Source organism: Melanostigma gelatinosum, assembly GCF_949748355.1.
Source record: "Melanostigma gelatinosum genome assembly, chromosome: 21".
Taxonomy (NCBI): domain Eukaryota; kingdom Metazoa; phylum Chordata; class Actinopteri; order Perciformes; family Zoarcidae; genus Melanostigma; species Melanostigma gelatinosum.
In genome coordinates this window covers 6884592-6899571 of record NC_136654.1, presented here as the reverse complement: position 1 = coordinate 6899571, position 14980 = coordinate 6884592, and the positions used below count along the sequence as shown (strand labels likewise).

The 14980-nt window shown below is 44.7% G+C and overlaps 3 protein-coding genes across 3 annotated transcripts; 2 read left to right on the top strand and 1 right to left on the bottom strand.

Annotated features, from left to right (window-relative positions):
* Nucleotides 1-71: 71 nt before the first annotated feature.
* On the top strand, nucleotides 72-6478 carry atp6v0cb (ATPase H+ transporting V0 subunit cb). The gene is made up of 3 exons (XM_079292949.1): nucleotides 72-337; nucleotides 5222-5405; nucleotides 5720-6478. The coding sequence occupies exons 1-3, from the start codon at nucleotides 265-267 to the stop codon at nucleotides 5922-5924; spliced, it is 462 nt and encodes a 153-aa protein (XP_079149075.1). The 5' UTR covers nucleotides 72-264; the 3' UTR covers nucleotides 5925-6478.
* On the bottom strand, nucleotides 6240-9680 carry nubp2 (nucleotide binding protein 2 (MinD homolog, E. coli)). The gene is made up of 7 exons (XM_079292948.1): nucleotides 9607-9680; nucleotides 9230-9345; nucleotides 8868-9066; nucleotides 8552-8706; nucleotides 8305-8415; nucleotides 8079-8148; nucleotides 6240-7651 (listed from the first exon to the last, which is right to left on the bottom strand). Exons 1-7 carry the CDS (start codon nucleotides 9638-9640, stop codon nucleotides 7515-7517), a joined length of 822 nt encoding a protein of 273 aa, XP_079149074.1. The 5' UTR covers nucleotides 9641-9680; the 3' UTR covers nucleotides 6240-7514.
* Nucleotides 9681-10385: 705 nt separating this feature from the next.
* spsb3b (splA/ryanodine receptor domain and SOCS box containing 3b) lies at nucleotides 10386-14749 on the top strand. Its single transcript, XM_079293424.1, is given in 8 exon segments — nucleotides 10386-10465; nucleotides 12108-12243; nucleotides 12935-13115; nucleotides 13325-13512; nucleotides 13651-13753; nucleotides 13991-14116; nucleotides 14199-14583; nucleotides 14585-14749. Coding segments are annotated over 8 exon segments (1290 nt in total). The 5' UTR covers nucleotides 10386-10424; the 3' UTR covers nucleotides 14715-14749.
* The last annotated feature ends 231 nt before the right edge of the window (nucleotides 14750-14980 follow it).

The following is a 14980-nucleotide window of genomic DNA, read 5'->3' as shown; positions in this document are numbered from 1 at the left end:
GTGCGCCCCCCACACCCAGGCAGTGATAGGTTTTATCCGTAAGTCAGGTGACATTTTCCGCTTCGCCATTTTGTGCTGCGCCGGGTATTTATCAGAAGAGTCGTGACTGTCCCGTTTACACTGCCAGTTAGGTTGTCAGACGGTTCCTGTTGTTACCCAGTTTATAACTTCAAGCCTGTGGCCTTCGCTGGGGTTTCGCTTAGTGTGATTAATTCGAGTCCAACAGCAGTAATTCATTTTGTATATTATATTGTGTGAGACAGAATGTCGGCCGAATCTCCCGAATACGCTCCGTTCTTCGCAGTGATGGGCGCCTCTGCGGCCATGGTGTTCAGCGGTAATTATCACGAGATCACCGTTCATATTCAAGCTGTTTGTTAGTAAATAAATGTACACCGTGTGGATTCACTGCTAACACCTTTTGCGTTTATATCATTCCCTACAGGGTACCTTGAATCTTTAACCGTGGTGCGTCTCTTGAAGCTTACTTGTGAAAGACATCCGCTAGCATCGATGCTAATCTTGAGCTGTCATATAACTATGTAGACTTAACCGACAGCTTGGGTAGCCTTTGATTCATCTTAATCTGACTATAATTTGTGAGTATTGTGAATTTAATGCACGTATCGCTGCTAGCATTAACTACTGCTTCAACGACAGACCAAAGACTAGTCATGACTAACGTTAGTTAGCTACGTTAGCTGATGACTACTAACGTAACAAACGTTAGCTTAGTTCGGTTATAGCACGTTATGTGTTTTTTTGGTGTATTTATATATTTTGTGTACGCTCTCTGCACTTAAGCAGACTATGTTTAGCTCGGTACTAATCGCACCTTTTTTGCCAGATGTCATGCAGGGTGTTAAAAGCAATTGGTGACACGTTTCACACACAACTATTTAATGTAACGTTAGCTTACGAGTAGAGACCAGTAACTAATGAAATACGGTATTGACGTCGTTTTGAGTGGTGTTTGCTGTTCTACTACAATTTGCTATCTGTGAAGTAGTGGCGTCACAAGTTATTTAATCCAAGTTAGACAAAAATCGCCTTTTCTTAAAACTGATAATCAGTGTAACGCAGAATCAGCTGGTTCACTTCCTTATTGCGCAAGGGAATGTCACGTGATCATCACATGATGATCACATTTCTGATTTGGAATTCCCGTCTGGCTACTGCTCCTGTATAACTCAAAAAGTTAGCAGTGAACCTGTTCAAAGTTATGATGGCTGATTATTTACAAAAAAACATTGGTGTGAAACCACCGTCATCAATGTTTTGGATAGAAAGAATCCAGTGGCCAAGAACGTGAACTTTGAAACTGGCTTTTATACTTGTTTTATGGCTCCTTTACTAGTTTATTAGACAAGTGCTACATCATATGGTGATATACTCACAGCAAAGGCATGGGATTAGGGTGACTGGTGGGAAAATGAGAAATCAACAAGCAAGTGACCATGGTGCAGAGGGCTTGACCCGCCATAGCTCGAGGCCTTATGGCAAAACATGCTCGTTTATGGTGGTGAACGGTACATCGTTTCCATTGGTGGACATCACCGGTGAATGGCTACCTTTATAATATGTAGACAGCTGTTTTCTTGCACTCCGTTCCCCTTTTTATTTTGTGTTAATGCATGCATATTTATCGATCACATATTTTAAACAAATCACATTGGGCTGCATGGTAATGACAAATCTCAAAAAATAATTTCAGTTGGAGATTTTGTTTTGCAGAAATCTGACCTGATTACTGCTGTTTGAGGTGTAAACGTTGGCCACACAATAAGGCATCTCCGCTAATAATATATAAAAGTCCCATGATGAGACTACATGATTTTATATTGTTTAGTCCAACCAGGAAATGAGAACCAGCTGACTGTTAAAACCAACCCTGATCTTGTCATAGTTCAGGTTTAATTTGTAGCAAGGGCAGCATGGCGGTGGTGTCCCATGAGGCTATAGCAGTAGTACTAGTCTGTGGTGGTGAGGGAGTGACAGCTGGGGAATTTGCTTATAGGGAGGAGATCATGCTGGCACATAGAAGGGATGTTGTGGTGGGATTGATGGGGACACATGATGATTCAGACGTAAGTGTTAAGGATCTTCACGAGTTGTGGAGTCATTGATTGGAACCTGTAGCTGGTGTTTCTCACTACATATACGGTCTACACCATAGACAGTATATAAGAAGTGGACGTAGTCATCGTGGCGTCACCCATTGGTTTGTGGACTGGCATTTTGAAGCATCAAGTTCGGTGATTTTGCTGTCGTCATCTTGGGTTACGGCCGTCGCCATGTTTTTTTTGCGACCGATAAATGGAAGTTAACATAGTGGAGTGACAACCTGTCAATCACATTAAGCCCCCACTTTTGTTGTAATTAAACATTTCTAGGATGGACTGTAAGTTGCTGGGATCGTCTGGTGTCAGGTGATGTTGTATTGTTTTAATAGTTTTGTGGTGATGTCCAGACCTGAGCACTGCCTTTAGCGATGCCTGGCCCACAACAGGTGACTCTCACAAGGTGCCATTATCCATTCGCACCACATTATAGCTTACCGGTAACTATCTTCCACTTTCTGCTAACAACAATTTAAGATGCATTTTTGCTATACATCCTAAAACTGCGTCTCTTGCTCCGCTGCCTTTTCCAATTGCCTGTGCAGTTGTTTGGTATTTACACTCTCGGTGGGATAGCCAAAGTTATTTTATGCTTTCAGATGCTTGACCTTTAAATCCCATTCACATCCGCCGTCGCTCTCTAACACACACTCTTCAATAGAGAGGTGTAATTGATGATGGCAGCCTGCTCTAGACAACCGTCAGCTTCTGAGTCTCATAACTTCTGCATGCAGCCTCATATTTTTACACACTGTGCGCTGCAGTTGGCAGGAAGTACTTAATACTATGACCTTACTGATTTTGTCATTAGGAGTACTTCCCTCCTCGCCCACTATTCAGAGCACACCAGTCTGCTGTGTAGTGCGTGGGCATGCAAGATCATCCCTAGCTAGAGACTCCTCCTACTCTGACATCACAAGACGTCACAAGGGCATCCCATTCATCAAATATACTGCAGGGAGGAGAAATGGGGGGGGAGGGGGGGCTCTTTACCTAAACCGAGGGGATTAGGATTAATATCCAGAGGTTGTCCCTCCACACCACAAGGTTTCCTGCCAGACATCGAACCTTTTATTGTCCGGTCACAACGGCAATGTTAGAGGTTTCTAGATGAACCTTCGCCTGTCACACGTTGATGAGGGCAAGCTTACAAAGAATGAAGTCAGAAGATAACGTTGCTGACGGTAGCATATTGTGCTGGTTGTTAATGGATGGCTGAATGGCTAAAATAATCACCTTTTCAGAGGATGGCGTAGTTGTTTCCAGAATGTTGTCTTTTAATGTTATGCATTGCTAAATGTACAGGTTTGTTTCAACTGGATCTGATATCTGTAGTTTTTATACTGAACTACTGAGCTTGGTTGTCTGTACTTCTTCAAGCTGCTGTTTGATGAGTTTGTATTTAAACAATTTAGTCCACCAGCGAGGAGTTTGGCACTTAAACAAAGTCAAAATAAAAATAGTTCTTGTGTCGCTGCCTGAGAATACGGTGCACAGTTTTGCTCAAACACATCTCTGTGCATGGGCATGAGTGATTTAACCTCTGATTGATGGCATCAGTCTCGTGATGAATCGATGCGAGTAGTTGGGGCCGTGGCTGGCTGCCATGTGCACATTTTAAAGATTGGTCCACATCGTCTTCCTGTCTGCCTCTCGATCCATTTGCCAGAAGTCCTCACAGCTAGTGTTTGAGTTAACAAGAACGATCTCCACGCTAGCTCGGCACGTTGTCCCAAGAAATGAGAGGGCGGGGCTCCTCGGGCTATATGCACAAGGCTCTCCAAGATTATATCGCAAGATGCTTTTCATCATCATGTTGGCTTGTGTCGTAATACAGTTGATGTTTTACCCAGTTGCATGAGATTATGCAGACATGTTTTACTCTGTTCTGTGCACACTAGCTGTTGACATGTTTTTGTCGGTGCAATAGAGAGCCCACAGATGGCTATATTTAGCATCAGAGCAACATCTGTGAATCTGTGAAAATATGAAATGTCCTCAGCTTTCCAAGAATATTTCAATACTGCTGTAAAGTCGAAGAACTGCCACAGCATGTATGGACCAATATATGAGTTGCTATGCGGAGGCCAGTCCTGTCGCTGAGTTTGTTTATCTTGCGTTTCCTGTGGAGGAGAAAACAAAACTCATTTCTATTTGTGCACACACACACCTTTTTAGATGTGGAGAGATCTTGTCCAACCAGCCGGTCTGTTTCATAGCACACGCAGGTTTTGTTGAGTATTGCAAAAGACTTGTTTGTCTATTCTGCACACATGCTACACACATGTTAGGCCTCTGTTTCTTCCTTATCTGAATCCAAGGTCTACGGATTAAGGGCGTCTTGGGCTGTACAAATTTGTATTGTTTGATATTGTGCTATGATGATAATTTACTTGACTCTCCGTCATCTCACCTGGAAGCTATTCATCCATGGCAGCTCCTCTATATTTGATTATATATGCTTTCTAATTTTAGAGCAGGTTGGTTGTTGATGTTCTTTCGCTCTCCTCCTGCAGTGTGACGTTGTTGGCACTGTGCTTCCTCCTCAGCATCACAGGCTGACGTAGCTAATATGCCCGATGAAGCCTTTTTGCTTCCCCCCCCCCCCCCCCCCCCCCGGTTGCATTACGGCGACGCTAGCCAGAGCCCCGGTGCCCATCCTGTGCTGATGCTCTCTGGAGATGTGGCATCCTGCTTCTTTTGTGATGTCAGCAGTTCACTGTGTGCCTAAAGCCAATGAGGCCGTTTCATTCAGAGTGATTAAGAATTCTGCAGTGGTCTGGCAGGGTCCGTTCTGAAAATCACCAGGGCTGAAGCAGGTTGAGGAGACGAGGAGCGGCGTCTGACAAAACTGATTTTTAGTCGCGAAGAACGACATCTGTTCTTTCCCTTTTTGAACTCGAGCTAAATTCCCCAGATGGAGACATGTTAGATTTTTAAGGGGAACAGAAACTGAACAGTTGTTGTATTGTTGATCCAGCTCTTATTTCACTTCTGCTTCATTATTCAGCTGGGCCCTCTGGTTTCTGTCGTCAGTCTACTTGCCTATAGTCTATCTCGTTCATTTACTAAAATGATCTTCTCTCTCTCTTCCCCGCCAGCCTTGGGAGCAGCCTATGGCACAGCCAAGAGCGGGACGGGGATCGCCGCCATGTCGGTGATGAGGCCGGAGCTCATCATGAAGTCCATCATCCCCGTGGTCATGGCGGGTATCATAGCCATCTACGGCCTGGTAGTAGCAGTGCTGATTGCCAACAACATCTCAGAGAAGGTCACCCTCTACAAGTGAGTTCAGCTGATCAGTCATATTTTCAGACATTTGTGTTGTCTAAATTTCCTTTTTTTTAAGTGTATTTGTCAACACAAAATGCACAACACGGAGTAGGAAGAAGACCGATTACTGTTGGGCTAAACTCAAACCTTCAACACCTCATCGAGTGAACAGCTGTTACTCTACTGCCCTGCTGCAATGCAAACTATTCGCTCCATGCATGCATTACAGGCTCTGATCACAGTTTTAAATGTTTCTTTTATTGCTAAAATTGTGAACCCCGATCATCGACATCCCTTGCACTAACGAACACTTTGTCTGTGTTTAGGAGTTTCCTCCACCTGGGAGCTGGGCTGAGCGTGGGCCTCAGCGGGTTGGCGGCAGGCTTCGCAATCGGCATCGTGGGCGACGCGGGCGTGAGGGGCACAGCTCAGCAGCCGAGGCTTTTCGTGGGCATGATCCTCATCTTGATTTTCGCAGAGGTCTTGGGTCTCTACGGGCTCATCGTTGCCCTCATTCTCTCCACGAAATAAACATCCAGATGTCTCCAAATACAAGAGCTGTCCATTTATGTTGCTGCTGGAGGGAAAAAAAGTGTAAAACGGGGAAAAATATTCTTGTCACTCGAGATGGAAGAAGTGAAGTCGGGGGGGGGGGGAAGTGGCTACATAAATATAGTCTTATCTCAACAATGTGTACAGTTGTCCCAATTTGATAGTCAACTTGTAACTGCGCAACGTAGTGATTTGTCTGTCTTGTGTGCGTGTGTTTAAAAATTGTATGATGACGATTCCTTTTTTCCCTCCACTTATTTCAGGCCTCGAGGCGGCTTAGCCTCTGGTCTTAGAGAGCTGACCAACGGCCCGACAGGCTTTCGCTCCTCTCATATCAACTTGGGGAGTTGACACAATTTCTGCATTGATCTTGAGGATCTATTTGTAAAGAGAAGTGTATATGGACTCACTTTTTTTTTTTTTTTTTTATTCCACTCATTTTATTTATAAAATTGTTCCTTGAACTGTCTAATGCAGCAAAAGTCTTTAATTCCCCAGGATATATTATACATCTATACAGACATAAATATCTACATAGATAGATTTAATGCACTGTGGGTTAATTGTGGTTGGAATTCCTCTGGATGTAATTCTTGGTTTAATAATTAAGAATGCCTTTAGTATGTTGCTGGTGAAGTGGGAGTTGTGTGTAGCTGTATTCTAATCATTACGCAAACGTTCTCAAACTTCAGTGTTTTTCCTGTAGTACTGCTGTTTGCATTAAAGGTGTGTGCCCTGTGTTGGGTCTCACAAGTGTAATTTCCAAATTTTCATCTCCATCTTATTCACCCCCCACCATCTGTGGCTGTACATCTCTTCCACATTCCAGCCATTAGAATCCTGCATGGGTTTCAGTGTTTTGTTGCTGTTGGATATGAGGCAGAGGAGCAGGCTAGTTTCAGGAGACTTAATCCAGATCAAAGATTGTTTAGTGGTGTATTCTTCCTCCAAAAAAACCAATCGAGTTTACATGACAACTCAATGGTATAGTTTGTAGCATGCAGCAGGAATCCAGTGAGCTTAGTGTTCAAGTTTGGCCTAGTTTCATGGACTGGTCCAATTTGATCTGGAGTTTGTTTTCTGAAAATGGAACTGCTGCCACTGCATTTACTAAAGCGCCAATCTACAATCCTGTATTACCACTGATATTGAAGTTATCCTGATGTCACAATCGAATTAAAGATTCCAACTTAGTTCCGACTGTCTTCAAACACTTCAGTACTGTATTTTAGTGACATTCTAATATACAATGGTGTCTAGAGCTGTAGTAAAAAGAAATTAGCTGAGTTGCTGTTTTACAGTATTCATGTCTTCCTGTTCCACTCTGCAGTGACAGCTGGGGATCTTCACACTGTGGTTGACGCCTCAAGAACTGCACACAAAGCCTGCGTTGTACTGTCGGCAGATGGTGATTTTATATAAAAAGTATAAAACATCAGTAAATTGTTTTTATATTGTGTTAAACTGTACAGGACAAATATGCAACACAAATCAGCATAATTATATCTGCACAACGACTAACATACGTGCGAACATGTAAACGCGATGCAGACTTCAAACGTTCACAGCTCATGCTGTTTGGAGGCTGTTGAGCAGAGTCTGAGAAATGCTGCTGATGGCACTGAAAGTGGCGCTGTCTGGAAACGACTGGATGAAGTCTTTACCCTCTATTCTGGTGCTGAGCAGAGGATCCAGAGGCACAGAACCTGAAAAGAGGGCCGATAGTGAGAATCAAGTGGATGTTACGGGGCGTTGAGTTATCGCATACCTGCATGCCTAAAGCTAGGCTGCACTACAGCTGGCTTGTCGCTGCCACGTCGCTGCCACAGGGCAACTGATTTAGCTGCATCATTACTCAAGAGATTGATCTGCACACAAAGCGGAGATCCGCTGAGGGCAACCATCACGTGATCTGTTCATTTGATCAATAATTGATAAGTATACATCAGCCCCCTCGCTGAGGTACTTTTTAAACCTGCTGCTGCTTTGAAATCAGGATCGACCATTTTTAGCAGCCGTGTAAAATGCCTCCTAAACCATTAATGAGTGAGTGAGGAGTGATGTGCAGCTGCAGTGCGTTGTGACACCTTGTGGCTGGAAGTTAACATTACATGTAGCTCAATCCCATCTCACCGAGGAATGGTGATCCAGTCAATTTGGCCAACTCTTCACCTCCACCTTTTGAGAAGATATTGCTGCATTCCTGAAAAAGAGAGTATTTATTTAAATGGATATAATCAACTCAAAGTCTGTCAGACTTGGATGCTTATTACTGAGACTACAATTCCATTAGAAAAGTATTGGTAATACTGGTAGTATACCAATAATATTGGTAGTACTGGTATGAAAGTTTACATACGGAGCAGTGTGGACAGACAAATCCGCTCATGTTCTCGATGATGCCCAGGATCCGTACACCTGTCTTTTTACAGAAGGTGATCTCCCTCCTCACATCCCCCGTGGAGACCGCCTGTAGCCAACACAAGACCAAAAAGAACAATTGTCACTGGATGTCATACAACTGAGCAAGTCAGTTCTCTCTTTCTCTTGAGCCAAAGCTCAATTTGTGAGCTTATTTGTCAGTGGGAGTTAGTCCTCTTTTGTACCTGAGGTGTGGTGACCAGGACAGCTCCATCCACTCTGTGTTTTTTAAGGTTCTCCAGCACCGCCAAATGTTCGTCTGATGTCCCTGGTGGTGTGTCCACCAGCAGCACATCCAGCTCTCCCCATGCTACATCTGACACAAACTGGGCTATCATAGCTGTGGGACAGGGCAATAAAGAGATGGAAAACATATTGGACAGAAGAGAGTAAGTTTAAACAATGTAGCACAGAGGTTTGTGTTGAGACAGATGTTGAAGCAGACAAACTGAATGTTAAAATAATAGTAGACCAGACCAGTACAATTGGAGAATAGCTTACCGGTTTTCTTGGGCCCCCTCCACACCACTGCTTCATCTGGGTCCTCCAGCAGGAAGCCAATGGACATGAGGGCGAGGCTCTTCTGGGCATCAGTGTAGACCGGCACCCATCCCGAGTCACACTGGTGCACGTCAGGCCGGCCTACATTGAGCATGCGGGGGATGCTGGGCCCGCACAGGTCAACGTCCAGGATGCCGACCTGACGAACACAGACTTATGTCAGTCAATTTACTTATGGTGAGAAACATTATGAATGTTTCATGTTCAAAATAATGTGATTGTACATGCACCATAACCACATATGGTCTTTACAGCTCCCCGGTATTCTGCTGCACATACACTCAGTTGGTGTTGGAGCTCACCTTCTTGCCAGCATGCCTGAGAGCCAGCGCTAGCTCTGTGGTGATGGTGCTCTTGCCCACGCCCCCCTTCCCCGACAGGACCAACACAACATGCCGGACCTGCGACAAGTTCCCGTCTCATATGGAAAGGAGAAAGAGCATATGTTAATCCAGCATGAATGCAGCAGATACTCGAATGGCTATTTCTTAAATTTAAATTATACGTTAATTAAATGACTTCCAATTAGCTTCCGCTAGCCCGTTAGCTTAGCTATAAATGAGTAACATATCACACGCAGCCGTTTTTTGACAGCTGGCCACTCTAAGGCACGAGGAGACAGTTCGTGTACAGACGCACGAACATGTAACCTGTTTGTTGACCGGTAATGAAGACGTACCATTATTTTGTTCCATATTTTGGATTTGAGTCATGCACGCTGAATTACTGGCTCAGTTACTTCCGCATGTCGTCACGCGCCACCGAGCAAATCAGACAGCGCCTGTTACACTTAAGTCCCGCCTCTCTTTCAGTGCCACCAATCGGCTGCCGGTGAGCACAATGGCGCATTCACGACCACCACAAACTCTCAAAATGTATGGTAAAACCTGGGAAAAACGTGAGTTTTGTGTGCTGGTTGTGAAATGTTTTAGATGTCTTTGACTCTTAGCTAAGAGGACAACAATCTGTACTACATATGACATAGTTATTTATGTATCGGCAAATACAGCATGATAATGTAATTGTCCAAAAATCTTGATATATGCAGAGATAATTCTTTTTTGAGTTGTGAGCCCCAATTCAACAAAAATAATCAGCATTAGTATTTACTAGTACTACACTACAAGTCTGATGAATGGCTAATAAATCAATTTCTGTCACCCGGAATTGTGCTTTTCTGTCCGTTTTTTTTTCTTTCTTTCATACTTTTGTTTTCAAGCACGTGAGGGGTATTCCCCTCTTTGTTTTCAAGTCAGCAGACCCACACATGGTGTCTCCTCATCATTTGCAAAAAAAAGGCCACAGGTATTATACAGTTACCCCCACTGAGGTAAAGAAAACCAAATAAATGAACATAAACTCCTCCTCCTTGTGCGTCGTATCCAATAAGAAGGCGATAAGGGCGTGGAGAAGTAATGTTTACGTCTAGCCTGCTGCGAAGTGGGGCAGAGTGGAAAATCCACTTGTCACACGATACAGAGACACACTGGCGCTCAAATGAGCCACTGCAAGACAGTGTACAGGACGACTACTGTAAGGTAAGAGCATAACTGCTGCTAGAACGGAGTTAAAATGGACAGAACAAAACAGCAAAACATCGGCTGAAGTGTACAGTACAGTAGTCTATGTGCTGATATTTAAACATTGAGCTGCTGCTTTTATATAGAATGATTTTGAACAGAAAGTTTGACCAGGACATGGGCCGTGGTGGGATTTTCAGTAATTTAATATCTGAAGCATGCAAACAATTGTCACTGTCCCACTGCGACTGCGTTCATGTCGTATCAGTCAGAACACTGGATGACGAAGTTACAGCAGTTTGTCTTGAGGTCTCGGTTCTCCAGATGATGCATTTGCAGTTTGTAGGGCCAGGCCCAATTAAAGCGAGACTAGCTTCAGGCGAACTAATCTAAATGATGTCAGTTATCTCCTCCGCCTGCTTGCAAAGCAGTCACCAGCTGCTGTATTCAGTGGTGGCATAAACTATGACATGCTAACAGGTTGAGGTACATTAGTCTGATCTGTTTTTGGTCGTTATCAAAAATAGCCACAACTAAGTATTATACTTGTGTCAGGGATACAAACTGTTTCGTGCCAATTCAGTTTTTGTACATCAACTTCACTGATTGTTAGCACTCGTGCATTCTTCATGTTTATTATGTTATGCTGACATTATACTGACATTCCCTGTGTCATACTTTGACTTACATTTCCCCGAAAGTATCCTCAAAAGTAGACATGCCGCACATGGAGAAGGTCTCATTTTTCTTACAGAAATCAGTAAATGCACTATCATTGTAAATGTTTCTTATCGACTAATTTAAAGAGCCACATAAGTATGTAGGGGCAGTCAATATATAGCACAAGGATATTAGAAGATGTCATTGATGATTGGTACACATTGTCACTAAGGGGACCTCATCTGTGTCTACAGATGAAGCTAGAGAGCAGACATGCTGCCACAGTGGCAAAGCACAGGGTTTGGTTTTAAAGGTTAAACAAGTGCATGGAAACATTTCCTGCTGCCAACTGCGGCAAATGGGGCAGATAGAACTCGGCGATCTAGCGCACAAAGATCCGTCTGTAGGCTCCACACAAAGATAGTGTGTAGCGTCACGTTGACCGTAAGGAGAGTGAAGCTCAGTGAACACACTGTTGAGCTGAGAAAAGCCCAGAGTGAATGTTTGCTGTTCACAATTTGAACTGACTTCATTTCCGTTGTCCGACAAGTTTGTGAGACATTGGAGAAAAAATGCTGAGAATCCCAGAGAGCTCACAGCTTTATCAGTGAAACCACATAAGCTACCATCTTCAAATTTAGAAGGAATGCAACCAATTTGAGGTGATGTACTCTAATCTTTGATTTAGGATGTCTTCATTTGTTTCAGACTTTATTTTGCAGTTGAACTCATATTCAGCCGAATCTGTTTGCCGCTAATTCCCAGAAAGTCCTCTTCTATTTGAAAAAGGGAGTTATTTCTGTCTCTCGTCCTTGAACACAGCCTTCTAGGTTTCAAACATGTGTAAGTAGATATGTGCTTGTATGTATCCAAAAATAATCTGACTGTAGCAAACAAAAAAGCTGCAACATTGACCTTACTCGACATAAATAATAAGTCCTAGAGGGCCTACTGCACACATGCCAGCTGGTCGTAAAGGTGTTGGGTCTGCCGTCCACAGAGCCGCCATGCTGAGAAGAGGCAGGAACGGCCGGGCTCGGCATTCGGCCTGGAGCGAGACGCGCCAAGAGACAGACGCCGTGGAAGCGATCCAGACGTCGGACAGGCAGAAGTGGGAAGGCCAGACAACGACACAGGTGAGACGTTGGGGTTTGTGGGGTGAAAAGAAAAGTGGAGCAAGGTGCGGAGCGGAAAAGAGTGCATTTTAAAAGGATCGGGAAATACACATGAAATGTGTTTTTGGTAATACTGGATAAAGAGACAATTACAAGCATCACTTACTTGATGTAAGAGGATACGAAAACCAAAGTTTGTGTCATCAGAACAAATGTGTTACGACCAGATATTACAGATAATATTTCTACCTGAGTACCAGTAGTTTTCCACTGGCACTGAAATGGCCGTGTGTAAGAGATGGTCAAGTCTCCAAAGGCAAGGAAAGGGGCCACAGTATTTTTGGAAGGGGTCTAATTTCACTTGCTAGCACACATGACGTCTGTAACCAATAGGAACCATGAACAGCTTTTAGGGAAAAGGCCTCTCTTGTTGAGTCTTTGAAACATTGCTCTCATTTGGCTCTTTGGATTATCGATTATTTAAGATTGAGTGATTTTTTTCCGTCCAGGCTCATCCATGTTGCTCTTTCTTGCCGCCGCCAAGAGGTTATTGTTTACAAAAAGGCATCAGGGCTTCCAGTGGAATTCATATAAAGCTGAATACAATCCTCAGGCCGTCCACTGGATCTAATTCCTTTCTCTGCTACCAAGCCAACACCCCCGGACCACGGCCACGTCTATGAACTTACAATATGCTGTTTGTGTCAACCAGATCAGCGACGCGGAGTCCGAGGTGGATTACCTGGAAAGCCCTCGGGCCGTATCTGAGGCGCTGGCCTTGCCCAGCACGGACCCGGTGATAGGGGAGTCTTTCTGCCGGTGTGACCGACAGGAAGAGCTCAGCACTGGCTCTGGGGCCACCAGTGACTGCCTCTGTGGGGAGGAGGATGAGGGTGAGCAAATGCTGATGAATACAGTAATACACCACATGAACACAGCAGGATACGCTGTGAATCGGCAGAAGTGTAGCGTAGAAGCTGGGCCGACGAATATATCAACATACGGCTTTCACAGTCCAATAGTTGTTTAGCTATTTCAATTAACAAAGTATGAAATCATAACTATCCAGCTACTATAGACGCCCGTGTGCTTGTGTTCCCAGGTTTTGCGTGGGAGTGGGACGAGCACTTCAAGTCTTCCGGAGCCTTCCTCAGCTGTGACAATAGGAAGGTGAGCTTCCACTCAGACTACAGCTGTGGCACAGCTGCCATCCGTGGCACCAAGGAGCTCGCAGACGGCCAGCACTTCTGGGAAGTCAAGATGACCTCGCCCGTCTATGGAACCGATATGGTGGGTCGCACTCCCTTGTATAATACTGACGCTATTGTAGCAGTGGCCTTAAGATGTAATGGGATAGTGTCTAGTGGCGATCTGGAATAAGGCCACTGAACCTGTTTTGATCATGTTTGTACTGTTTTGTCGGTGTAGATGTTGGGAATCGGAACTGCAGAGGTGAATATGGAGAAGTTCAAATTCAGCTTTGGCAGCCTCCTGGGCCACGAGGAAGACAGCTGGGGACTCTCCTACACAGGTTAAAGAGGCGGAATACAAGTTTAAAATATACCATGAATTATCAGAGTGACATGTGAAACAGGATGGAGACTTTCTGAAACGTGGAGAAACGTTCAGCAAAATACGACTCTTTGTACAATCTAATGATGTGATATATGATCATACATATGAATACCTTTATTCTTACTTGATGCAGTGGTTCCCGAGCTTTTTTATTAAAGGATGCATCCTGTTCTTCATCTCAATCTGTTCAAAGGACAACTCCAGCACAAAGGGGACAAAGTGAAGTTCTCCTCTCGGTTTGGCCAGGGCTCCATCATAGGAGTGCACCTGGACACCTGGCATGGTACCCTGACCTTCTACAAGAATCGCCACTGTATAGGTGCGTGTTTCTCTGTAATTGACGCGACATAAAACACAAGAAAAACTGCATTTTAGTTATGACTGCCCCGTGGTGTTTTCAGGTGTCGCTGCCACAAGGCTGCAGAACAAGAAGTTCTACCCCATGGTGTGCTCCACAGCAGCTAAAAGCAGCATGAAGGTGATCCGTGCCTGCTATACACCCACCTCCCTGCAGTACCTTTGCTGTGCCCGGCTCCGCCAACTGTTGCCCTGCTGCCCCGACGTACTCAATGCTATAGAGCTGCCCCCGGGCCTGCGCACCGTCCTCCACATCCAGCTGGGCTGGGTCTTCTCCCTCAGCAGCAGCCCAGAAGCCTCGGAGCAGCACGAGGACTTGCTGGAGGATTCCCACGAGGAGATGAACCTGCCTTCCAGGCCCATCCCGAGCCAAGTCTCCACCCTGAGTGCCTGCACCCCCCCCGAGCCCCTGCACCAGCCCATACCACTCCCCCTGTCAAATGTCACCTCAAACTCATCCCTGCACTTGGCACTACCCTCCGAGTCCTCCCAGCAGCGACCACGACAGCTGCAGCTCTGAGCCGGAGGGCTACCAATGCAAAAGACGCCGCTGGACATGACTTTGCAGTCAATCCGTATTTGGCAGACAGCTATTCTACCGTTGCCATCGACATCTCCTGATCATGGAGAGAAGAGCAATCTCATCTTGAAGCCAAATGTCTTAATCCAGTTTGAGTGGATTAAGAAGGAGTGAGTCAGTGTGCAGTGAGTGAGACATTTAATCAAGATTAGATGTTAGAGTGACATCACAGTTATTCATTCACATTTTAGCCAATTTCTATCATGAGGTTATGAATACAAATACGAAGAATCTACCAGTCACTGT